General features: G+C 46.2%; 3 protein-coding genes across 9 annotated transcripts in view; 1 reads left to right on the top strand and 2 right to left on the bottom strand.

The window, feature by feature from the left end:
- SLC45A1 (solute carrier family 45 member 1) overlaps window positions 1-11,168 on the top strand; it is a 35,335-nt gene extending 24,167 nt beyond the window's left edge. For 3 of the 6 annotated variants that reach the window (XM_019622414.2, XM_010722685.3, XM_019622413.2), the window contains exons 4-11: window positions 1,081-1,493; window positions 2,474-2,566; window positions 2,996-3,220; window positions 4,206-4,942; window positions 6,152-6,305; window positions 7,060-7,236; window positions 7,773-7,978; window positions 8,045-11,168. In XM_019622414.2, the coding sequence (XP_019477959.1) occupies window positions 1,091-1,493; window positions 2,474-2,566; window positions 2,996-3,220; window positions 4,206-4,942; window positions 6,152-6,305; window positions 7,060-7,236; window positions 7,773-7,978; window positions 8,045-8,329 (2,280 nt within the window). In that variant the 5' untranslated portion in view covers window positions 1,081-1,090 and the 3' untranslated portion in view covers window positions 8,330-11,168. Of the gene's footprint in view, window positions 1-9; window positions 1,494-2,473; window positions 2,567-2,995; window positions 3,221-4,205; window positions 4,943-6,151; window positions 6,306-7,059; window positions 7,237-7,772; window positions 7,979-8,044 lie in introns of those variants that run through there. The other 3 variants (XR_795820.3, XM_010722686.3, XM_003212176.4) reach the window with 3 other exon arrangements.
- On the bottom strand, window positions 10,416-13,803 carry MRPS16 (mitochondrial ribosomal protein S16). 2 transcript variants are annotated; one of them, XM_010722684.3, is made up of 4 exons: window positions 13,696-13,803; window positions 13,367-13,627; window positions 13,122-13,302; window positions 10,416-10,678 (listed from the first exon to the last, which is right to left on the bottom strand). In XM_010722684.3, the coding sequence occupies exons 1-3, from the start codon at window positions 13,706-13,708 to the stop codon at window positions 13,166-13,168; spliced, it is 411 nt and encodes a 136-aa protein (XP_010720986.1). In that variant the 5' UTR covers window positions 13,709-13,803; the 3' UTR covers window positions 10,416-10,678; window positions 13,122-13,165. The 2 variants fall into 2 exon arrangements, with proteins under 2 accessions (XP_010720986.1, XP_003212223.2); XM_003212175.4 differs by having other exon boundaries at window positions 13,139-13,302.
- Window positions 13,804-14,459: 656 nt separating this feature from the next.
- Window positions 14,460-22,701, bottom strand: SDHB (succinate dehydrogenase complex iron sulfur subunit B). The gene is given in 9 exon segments (XM_003212173.4): window positions 14,460-14,676; window positions 16,128-16,250; window positions 16,560-16,661; window positions 17,955-18,071; window positions 18,386-18,459; window positions 18,462-18,521; window positions 20,443-20,528; window positions 21,736-21,863; window positions 22,612-22,701. Coding segments are annotated over 9 exon segments (843 nt in total). The 5' UTR covers window positions 22,687-22,701; the 3' UTR covers window positions 14,460-14,598.
- Between the last annotated feature and the right edge of the window lie 48 nt (window positions 22,702-22,749).

Raw genomic sequence — 22,749 nt, 5'->3', positions numbered from 1 at the left:
CAGCGGCTCGCGGGGGTGGCACGAACGTCCCGTGCTGGGTGTCTGCGGTTTGTGTAGTTCGTGCTCCGGCTCCCGGCTGTGTGCCGCGAGGAGCTTTCTAACCTCGGCTTTCTAAACTGCCATCGGGGTAGCAGGACCAGAGGAGTTGTGAGGACCGCCGTGTCCACTGGTGTGCTTTCGAGGAGACCCCTCTGATTCCTGCTGGGTGATTTCCTGTTACAGTTGTGGGGTGATTGATGACACTACCTGAGGGTATGGCCTACCTGTAAACTGTGATGGACATCGCCCTGGGCTGGTTTGTTTGGTGGTGGGAAGCCTGGGGGAGCTGCGTAGCACTGCGGGGCCAACAGCAGTCAGTTCCAGCCCTCAGTGAGGGTTTGAGTCACACCAGAGACCAAATCTTGAGTGGGTTAGTGTCCCTGCTCGTGACACACCATAGCTGTGCAGGTAGGTGTCAGAGCCACGTGTCCCCAAGACCTTGCTGGTTAAGGTGTGTGGCTGCTGTTTTGACAGATGTCATTCGTGGCTCTCTTGGAACACATCCACAGCAGGGCCACAGAAATGTTCTGAGGGATGGAGCAGCTCCCTGCGAAGACAGGCTGAGAGCTGGGCTGTGCAGCTGGAGAAGAGGAGGCTGCAGGGAGTCTGTATAAAAAAGTAAAAAGGAAAGGAGCACTGTTTAATAGCGTGTGACTTGGCCTTCAGCAGGAGGCAGTGGGTTGAACTTGCCTGCCCTACACTTTTAGAAAATGGTGTGGAAGGAACAGCCAGTATTTCTCTAATGGTAATGATGTACATTGGGAGCAGCCTAAGGCTGTGCTGTGTCCCAGCAAAGCACTGTGCTGTGGCTGTGAGGTGCTGTGTCCTGTGGCCAGGGCAGAAATAAGAATGCAGCACTAAGCTGGAGGTGAGAGCAGCGTGTATCTCATGGCACTGTTGGTCTGGAGTTCAACCCATCAGGATTGTATTCACTGTGTACTCTATATGTGAAATAACTCAGAAATGGCCTGAACTTCAGTAAAGGAAATTCCACAGTTTTTCTTATTTCAACCATTTTATGCTGAGCTATTTTTCTTCCAGACTGTCAGCCATGATGATTCCACCATCTGCAACACCTCCTGTCAGCGATGCTGCACTTTTGCCAAGTGTGGCTTCTCAGGAAACGTGGAGGTCACAGGTTCCGGGCTATCCTGGGTCAGTCACACAGCACATAAGTCACCGGGCTAATAACTTCAAGAGACATCCGAAAAGGAAAAAATTCATCCGCCCTTCGCCACCGCCACCACCAAATACTCCATGTCCTATTGACTTGATTGGCTTTGGGGATCTCCAGCCTCAGAGATCTTTCCTGGAACTCCTGTTTAATGGATGTATTCTCTTTGGGCTTGAGTTTAGCTATGCCATGGAAACAGCCTATGTTACACCTGTGTTGCTTCAGATGGGGCTGCCAGACCAGCTGTACGGAATGGTGTGGTTCATCAGCCCCATACTAGGTAACTTTTGGGTATGCTGTTCCTTTCCTCCTGTTTTATTCTGCCCCGCGGGGGGTTATACAGTTTTCTCTGCCTCAGCTCTTCAGAAGTATATTCCTTGTGATGTCACGTTTAAGAAGTATTAGCCATAGCTTTAAACAACTGGTTGGAAAATAATTACTGCTGTGTCTTACCAGAAATGGGCCTGATATGATCAGAAGGTCTGTTCTTTTAGCAACTTCTCAGAGTGTCACATACTGTGCAAGAGTAAGTAAGCTTTTGTTACTGAGTTCATGTACTAAAAAAAAAAAAGGCAGAAAGGATCGGTGCATATGTTTACATCCCTGTGGAAAGAAATATACAGAGACACACCCACAGGATGTGTTTAAAAAGTAGTGATTTTGCCTTCTAGTTGAATTTTCCAGAACAAATGAGGTATTCCAGTGATGAAAAGCTGTTAATCACTGCTGTTACTGTCATTGGATTACTTAGCAGAGTCGGGGTGGGAGTATATCTGTTACTACAGGAAGAGCCGTAGGATGGCTGTGGCTGCTTGGAGATTTTTTTTTCTGCCTGTCCTTCTAGGATGTGCTTCAGAAGAAGAAAGTAGATAGGCCCCTACTCACAGATGGGTACCTTTTCAACTTGCATGTTTACTCTTGCTGTCTTCCAAGCTAATTTAGTAAAAGATCTCCAACGTAAGGGGTGTAAGGAAAATAGCTGGTAAGGAGCTTAACACTGTTGTACTCTTTTCAGCTGGTGACACAGAGTGAATTGCATTGTCATAGCAGTCCTGGATGAGCAGTGGTGCACTACACTGTCCAGTCCCCAGTGTGAGAAATGCCAGGCACTAAACTGTACATCAGAGTGACTGATACTGACTGGAGATATCACTGTGCCATGTTGTCCTGCCTTTAACTGTCTTCAGACTTACCCATTTAAAACCCTCTGTGAAACAGGCTTGTAGAAGAATTCGATTTAATGGTCATTTCCTTTTCTAGGGTTCCTGCTGCAGCCTTTGCTGGGGGCCTGGAGTGACAGATGCACATCAAGATTTGGGAGGAGAAGACCTTTCATTCTGGTCTTAGCAGTAGGTGCGTATTGTAGAAATGATTTTAAGCTCGAAGATTATGCATCTCTCTGCTATGATACATAGCTGTGGGCCTCTCAAGTTGAGTATTGTCGGTCTAAGAAGATGGTGAGTGTCACTGAGGTAATGATGTTTTGTCAGCTGGAGATCCACTGTCTGGTCACAGTTGGAAGAGGTGATGTTTTGAAGGTCAAGAGTGTTCTCCTTTGACTGGCCACAACTCCAGGCACTTGTAAGGTTTAACAGTGTGAAAAGATTATGTATATCCTGTGAGCCACACACATTCCCAGGTCTGTGATTGTATGAACAGGATCAACAGTGCTCACTGCAGGGCTGTGTGAGTAGTGTAATGCTTTTAGAGAACTTGGAAAGATGCAGTTTCTCTTGTTTAGAAGTAACTGGTTGATTCTAATTTAACTGTTCTTATTCCCAGGTGCGTTGTGTGGACTCTCGCTTATGCTGAATGGCAGGGATATTGGGAGTGCCTTGTCTGACACTGTGAATAACCACAAATGGGGGATCGTTCTTACAGTCTGTGGTGTTGTCCTCATGGACTTCAGTGCAGATTCAGCAGACAATCCCAGCCATGCCTACATGATGGATGTATGCAGCCCAGTGGATCAAGACAGGGGCCTCAACATCCATGCTTTGTTAGCAGGTATGCTTTCTTGGTGCTTCCTGGATGACGTGAGTCCAAAAAGCCCTGCTGTGAGAAAGCAGAGTGTAAATTATTGGTCTTTTCCTGTATAAGCATAAGCTGAATACCTGTAGAGAAAGCAAGAATTAACTTTGAAAGCAAAAGGCTTTTTGGCTGACAGAAGTCAAACAAGACAGTCCTGTATTGTGTCTTAAGATTCCTTGTGTCTTTTATAACCCTACAAAAATGACCCCTCAGGCAGGAGGTTCAACTTAAAACAAGTGTGGGAAATGGGGTTATTTTTGGTTGCTGTATTGGAGAGCAAAGTGTTTACAGCATGCACTCTGCTCTCTTACTGCTGTAGTGTCCTAGTCTAGTTTTTCTGTTTGTCAGGAGACTGTTCTGTGTTCTTTAACATGTTCTTAAGAAAGAAGATGGTGTCAATGCTTTCACCATATGAAGAGTGAGTGATAGCTGGTGCATCAGAATTTTTCTGTTTATCTGTAGTAATGCAGTGGCACTTTGTACACTTGACACACTGCTGAATAATGAGGTCGCTACTCTTCTGAAGTAATTAGGTCTCTCTTGAACACAGATGTGTGTTCTAAGTGAATCAAGAAAATAGATTTCAGAAAAACAGTCCTGGCTCACTGATTGCAAGGCATTGCCATGAGGTTGGTGAGCACTTCTATTTTATGGACAGAAATTACTGAAGGTAAAATGATTTGTCCTCAGCAAAGGAAGAACTTGCATTTAAAATCATTTATATCATTGCTTTTGTATCACTGTCCTTCTCCCTCTTTCTGTACATTGTCTGTACAGAAAGACTGTTCATGTGGTGCAGATAAGTGTGTTTATTACTGCATTTGAATTGAAAAGGGATTAAGTGGTAAAACAGAGGTAGCATGTTGGATTTTCTCATAAATCATTAAACAAGTGGTACTGTGCTATTACTGACTTCATGGATTGGCTAGGGAAGATAATCTCAGCTCTGTTTTTCCACCAGGTCTTGGAGGTGGCTTTGGTTATGTTATTGGAGGAATACATTGGGATAAAACCAGTTTTGGAAAAGCTGTGGGAGGGCAACTGCGTGTCATCTATGTCTTCACATCAATAATACTGACTATCACTACTGTGCTGACTCTAATTAGCATTCCAGAAAGACCCCTAGGGTCCTTTAGCAGGAAGAAAAAGGTGATGAAGAGTCCAAGTCTTCCTCTCCCTCCTTCTCCACCTCTCTTTGAAGAGGGTGTAAGCGAAAACTTTACTTCTCATAACTCAGCTCACTTATATGCAAGTTTTACAAGCCCCGTTTCTCCCCTCAGCCCACTCACACCTAAGTATGGCAGTTTTGTCAGCAGAGACAATTCCTTGACAGGAATTAACGAATTTGCATCGTCATTTGGGACTTCAAATATTGACAGTGTGCTTATAGACTGTTTTACAGGTGGGCACAGTAGTTACTTAGCACTTCCAGCTAGCTTGCCCAGGCAGCCTGTCAGTGTCAGCTTTCCTCGGGTGCCAGATGGATGTTACCAACAAGAAAATGGAATTCTGGAGCAAGGGGAGAGGGGCATAACTTCAGGTCCTGATGGAGAGGCACTGAGAGTGGGCTCCTTGGATGCAATAAAGCCACGGTCATCAGGCATCCTGAAAAGACCTCAGAGCTTGGCTATTCCAGATATTGTAACAGGACATTGTCCAGACAGTAGCAGAAGAAGAAATGTGACTTTCAGCCAACAGGTAAGGGCAGAAAATCAATTGTATGACCATGTAAACCCAAGCGTTTGTTTAATCTCTTTCTATGATTTTTAAATGTTTAGTGCACAAATTCATTGCTAAAGACTGTTCACGACAGTTTGCTTATAAAAGTCATTGGGGGAACAGAATACCTGCAGTGACTTTTTGGAAAAATAGTGGATAGGGTATGAATTACAATTCGTTAGCTGTCTGTCATCTGCCTGTTTAAGAGAGCAGAAATGGAAGCGTTCCCCTCCTCCTCAGGCCATGTGTGAAAGTTAGGTTGGCATTTTTAGCTCTCCTTCACCACATAGGAAGCTACCATGTGAGAGCAGAAAAGGACACATTTTTATTGAGCCTGTATCTTCCCTTTCCACAGAAATACCTGCAAAATAGGGCCAGGGATAGGAATCTCCCATGAGCTTCTCCTTATGGCAGTCATTGCATCTGGTTTCATCAGGGAGGTGAGGTTTTCTTTACCCAGGGATAAGACTCTGACCTCACCTCCCACTGTTGGTGATAACTTGGAATGTCTGAGACCTCTGTATGCTGACCCATTTTTTTATGATCCAGGATGAGGTAAACTGTCCTCTGTTTAGTTTTTTTCTTTTTTTTTCTTTTCCTTTGGGGAGGGAGAGGGGAGAGGTTTTTGTTTGGTTTGGTTTCTTTTGTTTATTTATTTTTGGTTTTGCTTGGTTGATTTGTTTGTTTGTTGCTGTACTTCTCAGTTTGTGAGAGCAGACTTTGTTAGGGTCAGGATTTTATGTGTGCTGTGCCTGTAGAAATCAGCCACTCAAGGCAGTGAGCAGTGACTGTGTTTCAGTTAAAACTGTCCACTTTTACTTCACCATCTCTAAAACTTCAGGGACCAAATTCACCTGACTGTGGGTACAGCTTATATTAACAGAAATGAAATTTGTGCTTTTCCTATGCTAGCGTCTGAACGTGGTTGCCAAATACTCTGGAACAGTGCAGACTACTGTTTCAAGTACACTGAAACCTGTAGCACAGTGCTGCATTTAACACTTGTTCCAAGGCTGAATTTGCAGACATTCTTAGCTGAGTACACTGTTCTTAATCCCCCGATGAACAACTGAGCAGCAGAGTTTAACCTTCAGATCATTAGATAGGTGCACAATATTGCATAGGTTTGCTCAAAGGTGATTTGGATTATTCTTAATGTCTGTTGACCTGGAAGTTCTTATGTTGCAGGTTGCTAATATCCTGCTGGATGGTGTTAAGTATGAGAGTGAGTTGAATGGATCAGGAGAGACCTCCGAGCAACCACTCTCCATGAGACTTCTTTGCTCAACCATCTGCCACATGCCCAGGGCTCTTCGTAACCTCTGCATCAACCACTTCCTAGGTAATGAGAAAGTTCATTCCAGTTTTCACCATGAGGTAGTTTATGTTGTGTGATTGTTTGTAAGTATTTTATTGCTGCAATGGCTGCAAACTGAAGAGAACATAATTTGTTCTGCATACACTCATCAGTAAGGTACTTTGTTATTTATTTTCTTAGAATGTTGGGGAAAAAAAACAATGATTAAAAAAAAAAACACCCTAGAACTGTAAAACTTACATGCTTAGAAAAGGAATAACTTTGGTTTAGATTAGTGCATCTGTTAAATCGAGCTAGAATGCTCGATTTAGAATGAGAAACAATACTGAACTAAGAGCTTTAAATTGCAACAACATGGGTTTTTTAATGCTTTGAAACTGAAGTCGCTGAGCAGAATTCTACAAGATTATTACAACCAAATGCAGGATGACAACAGCATCTGGAACTAATATCTAATGAGCAACTGTGTGAAACTTAGCCAGGCAGTTCAGACTATGATTGATTTTTCTTTCTTGCTAAACCAGTAGCCCATGGCCAGCATTAAGCCTACAGGATTCCATATGTGAATTCAAAGGATAAATCTTGATAGTTAAAATCACGAGCATCTTTGACAAACAGCATAATGCACAGGGAGCAGCAGTCTCAGATAAAGGTGGCTAAACATTATGTAATACGTTGCATGAACTGTTTCCAGTTGTGATTTGTATGGCAGTATTCATGGCTTACAAGAGAGAATGAAAATCTGCAGTCCTAATGGATTACTTCTGGCTTCTTTCAGGATGGCTCTCATTCGAGGGCATGTTGCTCTTCTACACTGACTTCATGGGAGAAGTAGTGTTTGAAGGGAATCCAAAAGCCCCTCACAACTCAGTTGAGTATCAGAAGTACAACGCTGGGGTCACCATGGGCTGCTGGGGAATGTGCATCTATGCATTCAGTGCTGCTTTCTATTCAGGTACTGAGTACGGTCATCCCGGACACTCCTATCAGAAAGATACACCTGTTCCTTAAGCGGTGTTTCTGCAGTAACAACTGTGGCTTTTATGTTGCACACAGCCTGCCATGTGGCACGATAGCTGAAGCAGGGTTATCACCACGTTATCTGTGCTACTTAGTGTAGCCTACTCTGACAGCAGAGGAGGGCAGCAGTCCAGTGATAACACATTTCTGTTATAACATAGTTCCTTTCAGGAGTGACATTTTGAGTGTACGTTGAATCCAGAAATACGTGCAGCCAGCGCAGACGTAGTTTGGGTGCAGTGGCATTCAGTGCCCGTGTGCCTCTGATGGAGCATCGTGGTATAATGCACCACCAGCACTGCGTGTCTGCCTTTGTGCTTGAATGGCAAGCTGCCATTACACAAAGCTGTGATGGTTACTGCTGAGCTGTGGCTGCCCCAACGTCTGGGCCGTGGGGCCCAAAGGTGCAGTCCTGCTGACTGCAGGGGACAGTCATGGTTCGTTGCAAACTTCCACACTGCTGTCTTGCAGCTGCACTGGAGAAGCTGGAGGAGCGGTTCAGCACACGGACGCTGTACTTCATTGCATATTTGGCCTTTGGGCTGGGCACAGGGCTGGCCACGCTCTCCAGAAATATCTACGTAGTACTGTCACTGTGCACGACCTATGGCATTCTCTTTGCCACGCTCTGCACGCTGCCCTACTCTCTACTCTGCGACTACTACCAGAGCTGTGAGGTGAGCCCCAGGCAGGATGGGGAATGGGGCTCCTGGTGACACCTCCTCACACTGTGTTCCCTGAAGTTTGCAGGCTCGCACGTGGAGGGTACACGGCGTGGGATGGGTGTTGATATCTCTCTACTCAGCTGCCAGTACTTCTTGGCGCAGATCCTGGTGGCCCTGGCCATGGGGCCACTGACGACAGCTGTGGGCAGTGCCAGCGGCACCATGTACTTTGCCAGCCTGGTGTCCTTCCTGGGCTGCCTCTTCTCCTCTCTCTGCGTCATCTATGAGCCAACCCTGTCTGCTGAGGAACTGCCACCCAACGAGGAGCAGAGCCCGCTCCTTCCCTGTGTGCAGGACCAATAAATGGGAGAATGCTGCATCCTTGGCTACCTCACTTGCACCATTCTTGTCCTCAACCATCATGGTAAGGTGGGCTCATGGGCCCTTAGGATGGCAGCGACTGGAGGTGGGCTGTGGGTGACTGCTGGCAGCGGGCGTGGGAAACCACAGAAGAGGTGTGTGCCAGTTTCACTGAACTTTCCCCTGCCTGCAGGAGGGCAGTGCCTGGCACTGTGCATCTTTCCCAAGTTGGTAAAGGCTGATCTATGTTTCCAGGACTTGTGGTCACAGCAGTGGGAACCACTGGTGGCAGTGTGGGACCTTCCCTCCAACTGCCATACGGTGCCATTTTTCCTCAGGGGGGACGATGTTTCTTGACCTGAGGTGGAGGACCCAGAAGACCGGTGCTCAGGCAGGTGGATCCCGATGTCTTGGGTGGCAGTGAGCTGTGGAGCTCCATTGCTGTGGGAGGACCAGGGTCGTGGTGTGCCACCAGCTTTGTGAGCAGAAGTTGCCTGGCATTTGGTTGTTGAGGACTGCAACTCCTACAGGACCTCAGGGAGCACTGAGGGCAACACGTGGGTCTCACCTTCCACATGTCAGACCTGGCCCTGGCCTGGCTTTTCAGAACTTTGGAGCGTAATGCAAGTACTCTGTGAAGGCCCGTGGCTGGGCTTCCATGTGCACCGAGCTCCAGCCAGCAGAACTGCTCCAAGAAGCTGCTGTGGGATGGAAGTGGCTCCAAACCCTGCTCTGTAAGTGCTGACTGTGGTCCACAATGATGGTTCCTGATCTGCACATATTCCTACGTTAGGCTTTTAACTGACACTGTAATACTGAGTTAGCAGGATGGGTAGGAGGGGTTTTGTGAGCCAAGTTTCCTTGGGTAGAAGTTGATTCTCACAATTAGGTTAAGAATCTAAGAGAAATCATTTATGTGAAAGCCAGAAGCCACTGGCACATCATCCTTATGTTTCGTACAGTTGTACCTTCTGACGTTTTAAAGCCTGCTTAGGAAGTAGTGATTTGTCAGCTAGAGCTACATCTGCATACCTCTGTGAAACTACTAAGACTTATTACTTGGACAGGTGGTGTTTTGTTACCTGTGGAAACTCTTAATTATTCTGGCTATGGAAGGTAGTAAATGCCTGAGATCTTACACAACTTGCAGGTAATCTCTAGAGTCTTTAAATTGAAGAACAAAAATGAAAACATGTAAGCTAGAAGCATTTACAGGATTCTTGTCAGTCTGTGTTCATATTCAAGTAAGGTGCAAAGGTTTCCCATGGCTGAAGGGCATTCTAGTGCTTCGGCGTACTGTGCAGGCATCCCTTCAGAGGCTCTTTTTGTTCTTATCTAGTGACAGAAGCAGTGGTTTTTCTGAATTCCATTCCTTTTTCAGTGAGTTTTCTTGACTGTTCACCTAAGTTTATTTTCATGCGTGATGTGCAATATCAAAATGAAATAACTTGCATAATCTTTAGCTGTTGTGGTGCACTAATAGTGCTTAAAACAATGTACAGTGTGTAAGAACCTTTCATTTTTATTAGCAGTTCCCCACTTTTTTTTTTTTTGTGATAAGTTCTGTGCTATTTGATATTTACTTTCCTGGAGGAGCGCTTCTGAAGTTATGAAGCCAAGCATTCCGAGACAGAGGAGTGTCAGACTGATGACTGTTCGTCTTGATCCCATCTATTCTGGCTTAGAAAGCATGGCTTACTGTCACACCTGCAGGAATACCTGTGTCGTGCAGCTTTCATTACGGGACCTCTTATCTCCAAGAATCTTTGGGATGAAACTGGACCTGGTGTATGAGCAGCACATTTGGCACTTCTGAGTGCCTGATTTCCAACAATCTAAAGAGATGACTGGAAATTGGTTTGGTCTGCTGTGTAACCTTTAATTCTTTGTCTTAGCAAACTTATAAACTCAAAGATGATCGTTTTGTTCCTATTGAAGGGATGTTCTCAAAATGTTTTCTCCTTCTAAGTTTTGTAGACAGTATTGTTGCACTGAGTGGATTGTGAATGCTTTCCTTTTCTACATAGCTGGGATTTCAGATGATTTTGTTGCAAACAAAGATATTTAAAGAGAGAAAAACAGAAGAAGGAAAAAAAAATCAATGTATTTATCAAGCTGTATGTCAATATGTATATATCATTGTATTTTCCAGCACTGGAGCAGGCTCCTCAGAGCCATGGTCACAGCCCAACTGACGGAGTTCAAGAAGCATTTGGACAATGCTCTCAGACATAATGTTTGAATTTCAGGTGGTGCTGTGCAGAGCCAGGGTTGGACCGAAGGATCCTTGTGGGTTTCTTCCAACTTGGGGTATTCTGTTTATTTGATGGTCACATTTGTCGCTCCTTCCCTCTGTAAATAAGAGTAGGAAATACATTTACATATAGTTATAAAACTACTGCTATGCTGAAGTGCACTGCACAATCGAATATATGTAACATTTTCTATTTTAAACTCAATGTCAGTGTGTCTCGATTTGGGTTTTTAGTGATAATGTTGGTGTCCAGTATGTCACCATGATGCAGAATTCCTTGGAAGTTGTACGAAATCCATAAAAACAAAAACAACAACAAAAAAACAGAAATTACTTATTTGCTTATTCTCCTCCTTTGTCACATGTTGTGTTTTACAGAAATTACTGTGTGGTCACTGCTGAACTGAGCTGCAATATGATGTTTACTTTTTGGAATGCACTCTTCAAATTGTCTAAATCTGTGGGCTGCTGGTTAGAAGTAAGAGGGAAGAGTTGAGGAAAGAAAGCGATATCGTGCTGTGCCATAGTTTAGACTTCATAAAGTTTAATGATAATCACTTAATAAAAATTAAAGGTTGCTTAATGGAAGTGATTTGTGGGTGCTCATATCTGTATTTATATGACATGTACAGAAGAAGGGAAAACGGGGAGAGGGAGGAAGAAATACCTAATGGATTGTCTCATGTTTGTGATTAAGCTAGATGTAACCATTTCAGTTTATCTTAGTTCATTCAACTTCTGCCATGCCTCAAAAGAGAGAACCGAATAACTGAAACTTCTGCTGAATCTCTAAATGAAGAAAGATATTTTCCAGGAGAAAAAAAATAGGGGGGCAGCAAGAAGAACCAATACTCCTTCAGCACCCAGAATGATACCAAAAGCCCAAACACCCAAAGCCTCTGTTGGGAACTGCTTGAAGAGTTACTTTTAAACGCTGTTTTCTGCTAACACGTAAGTAATCAACATGTACTAAATTGGAGATGCACTTAATTGGAAAAGAAAAAAGAAGAAATTGTCCTCAGGTCTGAGGTGGCTTTCTTAAATCATCTTTTTCTTCCTCAGACTGGAAGGCTGCCTTAGAGAGAAGCTTTTGCAGAGCTGTTGCTATAACATCGCAACATCATGGGTTGCACAGTTTACGATAAATATCTTGAGAGTTGTATGATTCTGGAGTAGAAATGCCAGGGGAGACCTCGTGCACTCATTTGTCTAAATTGAAAATGTCTGCACCTCTGGTTTCAAGACAATGCTTCAGTTAACCTGGCTTTTCAGCCAGGAAGGTTTTCATTGACGTTCACTAAGAAAACAACTGTGGCTCTTCCTCTGCCCCAAGCTGCTGCTTCTGCAGCAGAGACTTTAACAGACAGGAAGGTGCTGCTGCTCATGGGCTTGCATTTAGAGTGAGATTTCAGGGCACAAGACAACAGCATAAGCTGCTGGACTTGCAGATATACATTATGTAAGCAGTTCTTCATGTTAAAAGTCCCATTTACTCTACTTTTTTGTTCCTTTCAAAAATACACTGTGGAAATGGTAACTCTGTGGGATAATGAGAATTTCTGTGCTTGCAGGTTGCTGCTGGATGCCTAGCAGGGAATTTTAGATTAGATCTGAAAGACAATATCATTATCCCCAAACCCAAATAGTGCAGATAACTGACAGAAAATATGAAGGTGACATCTTTCTCAGTCTGCCTCTTTGACACAACATGCGTGTACTGCAGGGGCAGGAAGTAAGTATGCAGTGTTAGTCAGACTAGTTCATATGCAAAACACTTGAGTACACTGAAGCCGCAGACAGAGAAGTCAGCTATGGAGTTGATGCAGTATTTGCCATGTATATAAGCTGTATGTAACTTTATCTTTTTTTCCTAGGAATCCAATAGTCTCCTTGAACAAAAGACAACAAATGGAGCAGCCAACAGGAAATCACAGCCTGAGAGTGAAGATTCGTGTTCTTGTGAGTAATGTTAACCAAGAATGGGGAGTTTGACAGTATTTGTATCAAATACTGCTAAGAGTTACTATGCTAGAAGTTCATGTTTAAATGTAGAGCTTTCTTTAAGCATGGATTTTGCTGTTATCAGCCTGTCAGCACTTCCTGTGGATAAGGCCAGCAGTGTGTTAACGCAGTGAGGTGCACTTCTATCCTGCTAAAACCCCCTCCCTCTTAAGCTATCTTCAGAGACAGAAACCTCCTGTGCTTCTAAGAGAACAAACGGGTTCAGAACTGCTCTGGGGAAACTAAAACAGAAATGCAGATGCAGATCATTTGTTTGCCTGTGCTCACGGATCACCAAACTGTGCACTAAAACTGCATCAGAGCCAAGGAATCAAACGTGAGAAGCGCTGCAAGCAAATGAAAGCTGCTGATGTGCCTTTAGGGAAAGCTCTGTGCCTCCTGGTGTGGTTCTGTGCTCCACGATAGCTGGGAAGGTCCCGTCATAGCTGTTGCATGTCAAATTGGCTGTTAATTTTTCAGAGCCGAGTCGGGAGAGAGCAGCACAGGCAGAAGTGCACAAATCACGCTTTAATGTCTTACGCGCGGAGGGCACTCACTGCGCACACGGGGTCGCGCGGCGCCTCTCAGACCGCAGCGCCGGGTTCCTGCGAGCCGCCCTCAGCAGGGGGCACAACGGACTCCTGCGCTCGTCGCCGCCGCCGCCGGAGCCTCTCGGCGTTGGTTATCGTCATGGGGTGGAGCGGCAAAAACCCCGCCAGGCCTGCAAGGAGGAACGCTGAGCGACGCGGACGAACTCCGCCGCCCTTCCACCGCCCCGCACCTACCCAGGAGCTTCTCGGCAGGCCGCGACAGCTGCGCGCCGCAGCCCAGCCAATGCCGCAGGCGCTCCAGGTTGAGCCCCGCCACCTTCTCGCCGTGGGCGTTGGGCAGCGGGTCGAGGCAGCCGAGCTGCTCCAGGTACTTCCCGTCCCGGGCGCGTTTGCTGTGCGCCGCTACGATGCGGTAGAAGGGCCGGTTGGTGCAGCCGCCGAGGGCGAAACGGATCACGACGTGTCCGCCTCGATAGCTCTTCAGAAGGCCGCTCCCTGCGGGGAGAGCGCGAGGCGGTCACGGGCCGCTCCCAGCCCGGCAGGCTGCGCCCGCGGTCACTCACCGAGCTGCACCATGGCGGCGGCCCCTCCTGCGGTCGCGGAGCGATTACGTACTTCCGGTGAGACGGGAAACGGCCGACGCACAGCCCTCACGCAGACGGGAACGAGGCTGACTTCCGGGCGGAGCGCCGCCTCAGGCGGGCCGGAGCCGCGCGGCCTCCCGGGAGGCGCCGCGTGCGTCCTTTGTCTCGGGCGCGGTTTGCTCTGCGCCGCAACGAGGAGCGCGGCGTGGGGGGAACCACCGGAGTTAAAGGTATCCCCCAGGACAGCAGCCGAGAGCTCTGCTCCTCCTCCAAGATTTATGGTCGTCAGCCTGCTGATCAGCTGAAGTAGCGTCTCTCTGCTCTCGCCGCTGTGTGCCGCCACTGCGTCCCGAAACGCAGAGGGAAAAAACGGAAGTGAAAAAGCGGAAGCACAGCACGCAACCCATGGGTGCTGTGCACGATGCATGGCAGGGACACGGGCTGCAGCCCCTGCTGGCTGCAAACTGCAGCCGTGGGGACACACAGGCTGCAGCTGCTGAGCTCCGGACATAACGCAGCCCGTGGGACTGAGCACGGCACAATACTGGGAGATGCGGGCACTGCAGCACCCTGAACCACACACTGCAAAAATGGCTCCGCTCCCAAAAAAGAGCTTTGTGTCTTCCCAGCGTGCAGCTGGATACACTAAAACTGCAACTGAGACGTCTGGGTTCCTCAACAACAAGGCAGTGCACTAAAGAGGCAAAGGAATCAGTTACGTATTGTTAATGAGTTACCAACTCTTGTTTTTTACAGTATTTATTGTACGCACAAGCATATGGAAAAAACACCAACATTCCTGCTGGAACCAGGTGAAATCAAGTGCAAGTTACTTGCAGATAAAGCACGTTTGTGTGTTACATTTCCAGTCAGGGAATGGCTTCATGCAGCGGCTGCCTTCTCTTTGTAAGTTGCCATCATCTTCTTGATCTCAGCAATTGCTTTGCCAGGGTTCAAACCCTACAAAGAGAAAGTTCCAGCTAGTTTCTCTAGACATCATCACGCTTGAGTAGCCTCCCTGTTTTCCCCCAATCAAAGTCGTGTTAAACTCACAGATATGCTGCTGTTCATAAGAACAACTGGCAGAGGAGAGGCTCAGCAACCAGTTTTTAAAGTTGGAGCCCAGCCTAGCGTTGCACTTCCATCAAATGCTGCCAGGGATACTGAGGGCACTGCAGCAAGACCACTAAGTCACAAGATGAAGATGCTACAACCAAGTTTTTAAAGCAAGGTTTCCATACATCGCATCACAGAGGCCCTCAATCCTGCACTACTGCTGGCAAGCCAAGCATGCTTGATCTGAAAACAAGAGTGGGAAGATCACAAATGTCCTTCTATAGCATTGTGATGGCAGCACAAGGGGACAAAGCATGAGCAGGAAATGACCCCGGAGCACAGCTCACTATGCAGTCTTTTTTCGGAGCTGATCAAGGTAAGAGATGTGATTTAAGCTGATTTTAAGGGAAATGTATTATCAACTATAGATGCGTCTCAAAATCAACAGACCAAGCCCTCGTGTGTTATTTCCCTACACTGTGTACAGTCAGATCTTCAAACAGAACCTTCACCTTTAGCTGAATTACAGCTGGCATGTGAGCACGATAATCTGCTCTGTAGAAAAGGGGGGATTTATCTGTAGTCAGTGACTCATGTTAAACAAAACCAGCAGGCAGTGCTCCTGACAAACACCTGTCAGCCCAGATCTCAAGCACCTTATTTTCCCACATCCGTGATCCACTCAAAAGTTTGCTTCTTATTACTTCAGAGCTCAAAAAGAATTTTACTCTACCATTGGGTGCAAGCAATACAGCCGGCAGGAAAATGAAACTCAATTATCTACCCCGCAACAGGCACAAGGTTACAGCAAGAAGAGGAAGAGGCATGCTCTCATTTGAGAAAATTTGCTCAGTTCTCAGCAGAAATACCACAGACAACAGACCTGGGAAATGCCTTATGGCAGGATGTCAGCATAAAACACACTCCCCTCGGCACTGAAAACTTGCTGTCATCTTCTCTATTATGCAAGTTGCACAATACATCAGAACAGCTACTACTGCTGGGGTGTGAGAGGGGTTATATGTATTACTCACATCACTGATCACACTATCTTCCCTATCGGATTTCTGGCAGTGTCCCTCACACAAACAGCATGTTACAGACATATACCTAAATCCTGGAAACAGTCAGGTTCTTAAAATCATGAGGAAGAGACGTTTCTGTGATGCGTAATGTAGTGTAAACTCTGTCATATTCTCTTGCACAGTCACTACTGCAAACATGACTGCTGATAACTCACCATTTCAAAAAGAAAAAAGTCAATCAGAGCTTGAAGAAAACAAAACCGACCACTGGCATTTCCCTGCCAGTTTGGAAACAATTGCAGAAGGGACACATGCAGGAACAACACCTACCTTTGGGCAAGTCCTTGTGCAGTTCATGATAGTGTGACAACGGTAGAGAGAAAATGGGTCTTGAAGTTGTGCCAGGCGTTCCTCTGTGTAGTCATCTCTGGAGTCAATCATCCAGCGATAGGCCTGAAAGTCAGTGTCATTGACATACCAAATGATTTCCCAAGGTGAAGTAATCAGTGTTGTATTTTAGAACCAACACTTAGCTCAAGAATTCTGGTCCATTACTACATCAAAGAATCATTAAGGTTGGAAAAGGCCATTAAGATCATCTAGTCCAACCACCACGCTACTCCCACCAAACGTCCCTCAGTACCACATCTATATATTTCTTGAACACCTCCAGGTGTCATGTTGTGCTCACAGGTATATCTGTACTGCTTTTAAATGAGGAGTCCCTCAGCAGTTCCCATGACACCCAGGATCTGTCCTTACCTGCATGAGTACAGCAGGACCCAAGTACTTGTCCCCGTTCCACCAGTAACTGGGACAGCTGGTGCTGCAGCAGGCACACAGGATGCACTCGTAGAGTCCATCCTGCACACAGATGAGAGACCATGGTCAACCACAGAAGTGCAGAAATTGAAGAGACAAGTGTGGAAATTGCTGGATTTTTATGCATTCTTTGCTTTTGGCATGTCCCAATGAGGAAAAGGTAAGAATTTTTCAGATGCCTGCGTGTCCAAGCACACAGGCTTTTCCCAAAGCAAGAGCAGCTTTGGTAAGGCAACTTTACTAATCATGAGGAAGATTCACGTGGCTCTTGCAGCTACTTTTAGGTTTATTTTTTTACTTAAATGAGAAAGTGACTTCAAAGATGCTGCTTTAAGAAATCATTGAGAGAATCCCTTTAAGTCCTTACAGGTGCCATCAGATAACGTTATGAAGTGGTGTAGGAGAATTAACCGTTGCTCTTGGAAAGAAATTCTTTCAAACTAAAATCCTGTGGTTGTTAGGACAGCACACAGCTAGTTGCATGGTGCTGCTGACACCTTAGGTACATGACGTCTGCTCATCAGATGTTAGCTTCACAGCAAACACAGATAATGGGCAACTTTAAAGATCGCTGCAGACAATTAGGCTGCAGCTCATGTGTTTTCATTATATCCTCTTTAATCAGCCTTCTTCTGTGTTGCTCATGCTCATCCCTTTTACCACTTGCCAAAATCTAGGCTGCTTGCCCACTATGAGCCTACTCAGAGACAATACTGCAGCAACAATCACAGCACTGACAGGGCTGAGCTTCAAAGTGTTGAGCAAATGATCAGGTCAGAGGCAAAAGAGAAACTGTCAATTTATCAACACTTATTGCAGGAGACAAAAAAATCCAGATACTAACTTACCTGCTCTATAAACTCTTCAAAAATCTTCCCCCTCCTCCCTGTACAGGCTCAGCTTTTGCCATTAGTTTCAGGACCATAAAACCAGCATGCAGCAACAGGACAGTGCTGCTTAGCATGCAGCAGTCAGATACGCAGACAGTGCTGCGTTAGACAAACTACACCCCAGCATAAACAGCACTGCCTGATCTCCACATGAATATTACAAGCCCTTCACAGTGTTTTTACAAAGGCAGAGTTTCACAGCACAGACAGTGGAAATGAGGTCAGAGTCCCCAGCACAACTGTGTTCTGCATTTCATTAGCAAATGTTACCCCTAGCAATGCAGACGTGCCACAACACTGCTTTTCAGGGAGCGCTTTCCACCCACATCAGGCTTTGTAACAGTTTTGTCATTAAAGGAACTAGACGCTACTGCACATTAATGTTTAACCCTGGTCTTATCTGTAAGGAACTTTAATGGTAAAAATAATTTTAACAAAGGGTAACCAGTTTCTGACGGTCTTCTATGGATTGCAGGTACTGCTCCTTGCCCTGTTTCGACTCATCCTTCTTCTTCAGGTAAGGCTCGATAGATTTGTACTGTGCGTAGAAGTTACTCAAGTCCTAGGAGACAAAAGGCAAAAAGATCACAGTTAAGTTGAATTGATGCCTGAGAGACTGAACATCTGTTGTCGTTCATACAGAAGGAGGTATTTTGTACGTCAGCCTGCCACATTCCTCCTAACGAGGCTAGATTTAGTCACCACTGGTAAGCAGACCCACCCAAGCCAGAGAGCATCAAGAGGAGTTCAGACGTGAATTGTGGGTCGTGATCTTGTTGCCATCTCCCAACATTATCCCTTCTAATCCAACCTGAACCCCATGCTGTCTGGAATGGCGTCAGCATTGGTCACAAGATGAAGAAGGCAGATACTCACTGGAACAAGATCCTTCACCACATACATGTGGGGGAGAGGGTAGATTTTAGTGATCTTGCTGAGATCAGGGTCAATTTTTTAGTACAGGCCAGAGTGTTTCCACCAGCAATGTTCATCGCACAGGAGCCACAGATGCCTGAGAGAGAGAACAGAGTAAAGCAGTGGATGTTCACCCTCTTATCCTTCTTGAGGAAGCTCCTCTTCACCCCAAACTTGCCCTTGGCTTGATTTCTCTTCTGATGTCATTAAGAATCTTGGTACGTGATGAGGAAAATGCTACAAGTTGTCATTGGGCCAAGCACATTGCTATTCAAACAAAGAAGAAAGGCTGGAGTTGTTTTCATGAAGCTCTAAACGTATCCTTGATGCTGAACTTCCACAGCAAAACCAGTGGTGTTCAGACACTTCATCCCTTCGTGTCATACACTCCACGTGCTGCTACTCAGGATGGGGGAAGCATTCCGATTTGTTGACAGGTTTGAAACACAAGCAGCTAACAGTGGGATTATAAAATGGAGCCAGATGGACCCCCACCAGCCCTACAGTTATGATCAGAAGCATCCCTAAAGGTCAGGAACGTGAAAATAAGTTCCCAAGACAGAAGCTCCTTTCTGCAGCAGGCTAACGTTGTGCCATCCCCTGCTTTCATTAGCTCCCCATGGTGAGAGAACACGTGTTCACAGAACAAATAGCATATAAATAGCTTAACAAATGCATTAAGCGACACTGCTCGTGACTTCCAGTAACACGAGGAACAGATGTAGCCCAGGAAAGGGCAAGGCTCACAAAAAAAAAACATTATAGAGCTGTCTCTGATACTGCTCAGGTCAGAAGCTCTGGCATTCAAATTGGACTGATGCTTAAGACATTATATTGGAAAGATGACAAGTGTTGAAAGGGCGTAACTAATTTCAGAGGATTTGACACATATCAGTTGATATGAGTCAGGAAAATGCCACTACTCCTCACATTGAGTGAGCCAGTCCTCAGTGCCTGGTGTGCCGGCAATCCTTCCCACAAGGGCTGGCACTTGGACAGAGCCATTTCTCCCACTCACAAAGTGGTTACAAGTATTTTCCAGTTAACTCGAGAAGGGACCAGGACAATTAGAGACTGCAGACATAGGTCCATGTGTAAGAAACAGGAACACGTGATCAGATTTTTTTTTCCTCTGTATGGTAGAAAAGGACAAGATCAAAACAACCAAACTTAGGAATCTGTCTTTAGATTCTCAAAGACAACTGCTCAGTGCAATTACTTCCAGCTGCTCAGGAACAGTGTTTGCTATCTAAATATCAGACACGGAGAACAATCACACTGGATAAAATTCCTCCACTTGCTATGCAGACACTGCAAGAAATGTCTGTGTTGAAGCATGCTTTTCATTTAGATCTGAGTCAGGACGTTTTTAGGCATCAGGCAATTACCTAAATTTCTAGTGCTTGCAAACCCAACCAATTAAATCAAAAGTTGTTCCATGAAGACATTTTCCTCCACAATAATCTTAATCTCAGCATACCAACAGCTCTCATGAATTAAGTCTTTCTTTCCAGGGAAAAGTGTCACTGGGACTGGAAAGTCTGAATGCAGTCAAAGATGCTGATGACTACCTGCCTGAGAACCAGCTGGTAACTCTGCAGCATAAAACCAGGGGATGGCCTTTTCCTCACTCACTTTGCTTAGTCGAAGGGCTGCAGTTCACTTCCATTCAACACATCTTTCCCCTCAATTCTGCTGCTGTAATGTCTCCTTCCTAAATTCTCCTACACCGAAATCACTGGAGGGCGGCAAGATGAACACAATTAGGATGGAAACAGGAATGACTGGGGCTGTTTATGTGTCTTGCTTGTAACTCAGTATGGGGTGATTATATGCTGTAATTTCACTGCTTGATTCACTGCTTGATTCACTAAGGTATTTCATGTTCAATACCTAGAAAAGAAGAGTGGCATGCTGTGGTCTGCCCTGAAGTTTTCTATTGGTTACACACATGCAGTGCTAGCGTTAGCATTTGTTTGGACAACAGTCAGCTTAGCAGATTGAAAAATCTTTCTTACCTTCCCTGCATGACCTGCGGAAGGTCAGAGTGGAGTCCAACTCATTTTTAATCTTAATCAGAGCATCAAGTACCATAGGGCCACATCTACAGCAGAAAACAAAGTCAGTGAACCTACATACTTTCCCCTGGCTTTATCTCCAGCACCAACTAAGAAACAACTAAAAGGACTTTCATCTTAGCTACAATTAAAACTATATTTTGCAACAAGACAGAGATCGCTTGCTCAGTGGCACAACTCACTTCCCTCCCCAGGGTCAAAGCAGGACAGCAGCCATTTCTTTTGCTGAGGCCCAGATTTGGCTCTGCTGAAGACAGTTCAGACAGCACAACTGAAAACAATCCTGAAAGCTCTCACCTCTTAAGTCAGGTTTTGACAAGTCTGCCTATCCTCATTAGTCACAGGAGGCAGTGCTGCTTGCAAAAGCAAAGTCCTGGACAACTTATGTAATTTTATATATGGCAGACAAGACAACACCTAGAAATTATTAACTGGGGCAATTCAAAGCAGCAAAGTCTGATTTCTGTCACATGCTTCCCAAGCAGATCTGCGTGGCTTTGTATCTGAAGCTTTCAGGAAGGGCTTGACGTGAATTCCTCTGGCAAGACCATAGTAACAGGAGCTCAAGGAAGTGGAGGCACGTGTGCCCATGCAAAGGTTTCTACACCACAGGAAAGACTGTACCCTTCCACAGGATCACTGAGAAATGAGAGCTTTCTTGCTGATAACTGCACTAGGGTGTACAAGCAGCTACTAGAAGTTTAATTACTTCTAGCTTGCTAGCCATATTATATGTTAAGAGAACTGTAAGAAGAGACAGTAAAACCTTCACCTTATCTCCAAGTTATGGGACTGTGAGCTATGAGTAAAATTGCTTCCTTTTGGAATATGCCCCAAAATTTACCATATAAATATAGCTGTTAGCATTTTATTGCTGACAACTACCGAGACAGTGGCACTCACAGTACAATTTTACTTGTCATACTTGGCATCAACAGGTGATGGAAGGGAAGCGATCCCACATGGTCTCAGTAAGATTTGCTTTATCAGGAAACAACACCCTTGTATTGTCCTTCTGCATAACACACCTGAGGCACTGCCTCTCTGGCTACCGTAACAAGGTTTTAACAATGCCTGAAGCTGAATGAGACTGCTGACACCCTCAGTTGTTGACTCAGACACCTCTCAGCTACCCTGAATTACTGCTTGTCAGATAACCTGTGTGCACGTGCAGCCCCAACACATCTGCATGCCAGGGAAGCCAAGCAGCGCTCCGTAATCAGGTACACTCACTTATTCAAATCCACTTCATATGTCTGCATACGGGGCTTGTCCCCAGGCTTATCGGGATCCCACCTGTAGATGGAAAACTTCTTGATACGTGACGTAGCTGCAGCCGCTGTCTGGGCTCCTCGACAGATCTGTATTTGAACAGCAGCAAAAAAGCCCTTAGGTCCCTCCAGGTGGCTTTTAGCTGGCAACAAAATGACTTGAGGCCGTGAGTTTTGGGGCCAGAGCTACGGGATCCATTGCTGGCTTGGCATTTGGGCACACGTGCAGAGAATCCTTCCAAGGATTTGACACAGCAGTGCACCTTGGCACCCACAGCCACCTCTGTGCTGGGGCTCCCTCCTCTTCCTTGAAACAGAGGAGATGATACCAAAACTAAGGAGGCAACTCAGGGGTGCTCCTGTGGGCCCCGCAGCCCTGAAGGCTCTGCCACATCCCCACAGATTCCCTCAGAAGCTCCTTGCCGCATCCCCACCCCGCTCTGGACCAAACCTACATCTCCCAGACCCACCTACATTTCTCCTGTTCCCACATCCTTCTCCAATCCCCTTCTGGATCCCCTATCTCACTCAGCTCCCATCTCCCCCCTAAACCCTCCCCAGGCCCCTTCCCCACTCCTCTTCATCCCTTAGACCCCCTTCAGTGCCCTTCACACAGCCCATGCCCCCAGACCCCCCTTCTCCTAACCCCTCTGAAACTTCTTCCCTTCCTACACTGCATCCTGTCGTCGTCGTCCCCGCCCCCCCAGGGCTCCCCCTGCCCCCACCTCCCCCCACACCCTCCTGCAGCCCCCCGCCATCCTCCAGTATCCCTCCCCTCACTCCTCCGGCCGTCTCCCCCTTGCCCCCCACTCCCCGGACCGCCTTCCAGTCCCCTCACCGGCCGTAGCCTAGCCCCTAGGAGACGCGCGGGGACGCCGCGCCTCAAGGAGACTCCCACCACGGCCGCCGCCATTTTGGCGCTGCGCAGTTCCGCTCCGCCCCAGAAGTGCTCTCTGAGGGCGGTGCGCTGCGGCTG

The sequence above is a fragment of the Meleagris gallopavo genome, chromosome 23 (assembly GCF_000146605.3).
Source record: "Meleagris gallopavo isolate NT-WF06-2002-E0010 breed Aviagen turkey brand Nicholas breeding stock chromosome 23, Turkey_5.1, whole genome shotgun sequence".
Classification (NCBI taxonomy): domain Eukaryota; kingdom Metazoa; phylum Chordata; class Aves; order Galliformes; family Phasianidae; genus Meleagris; species Meleagris gallopavo.
The sequence above is the reverse complement of the archived record's forward strand: the minus strand, read 5'-3'. Positions and strand labels throughout refer to the sequence as shown.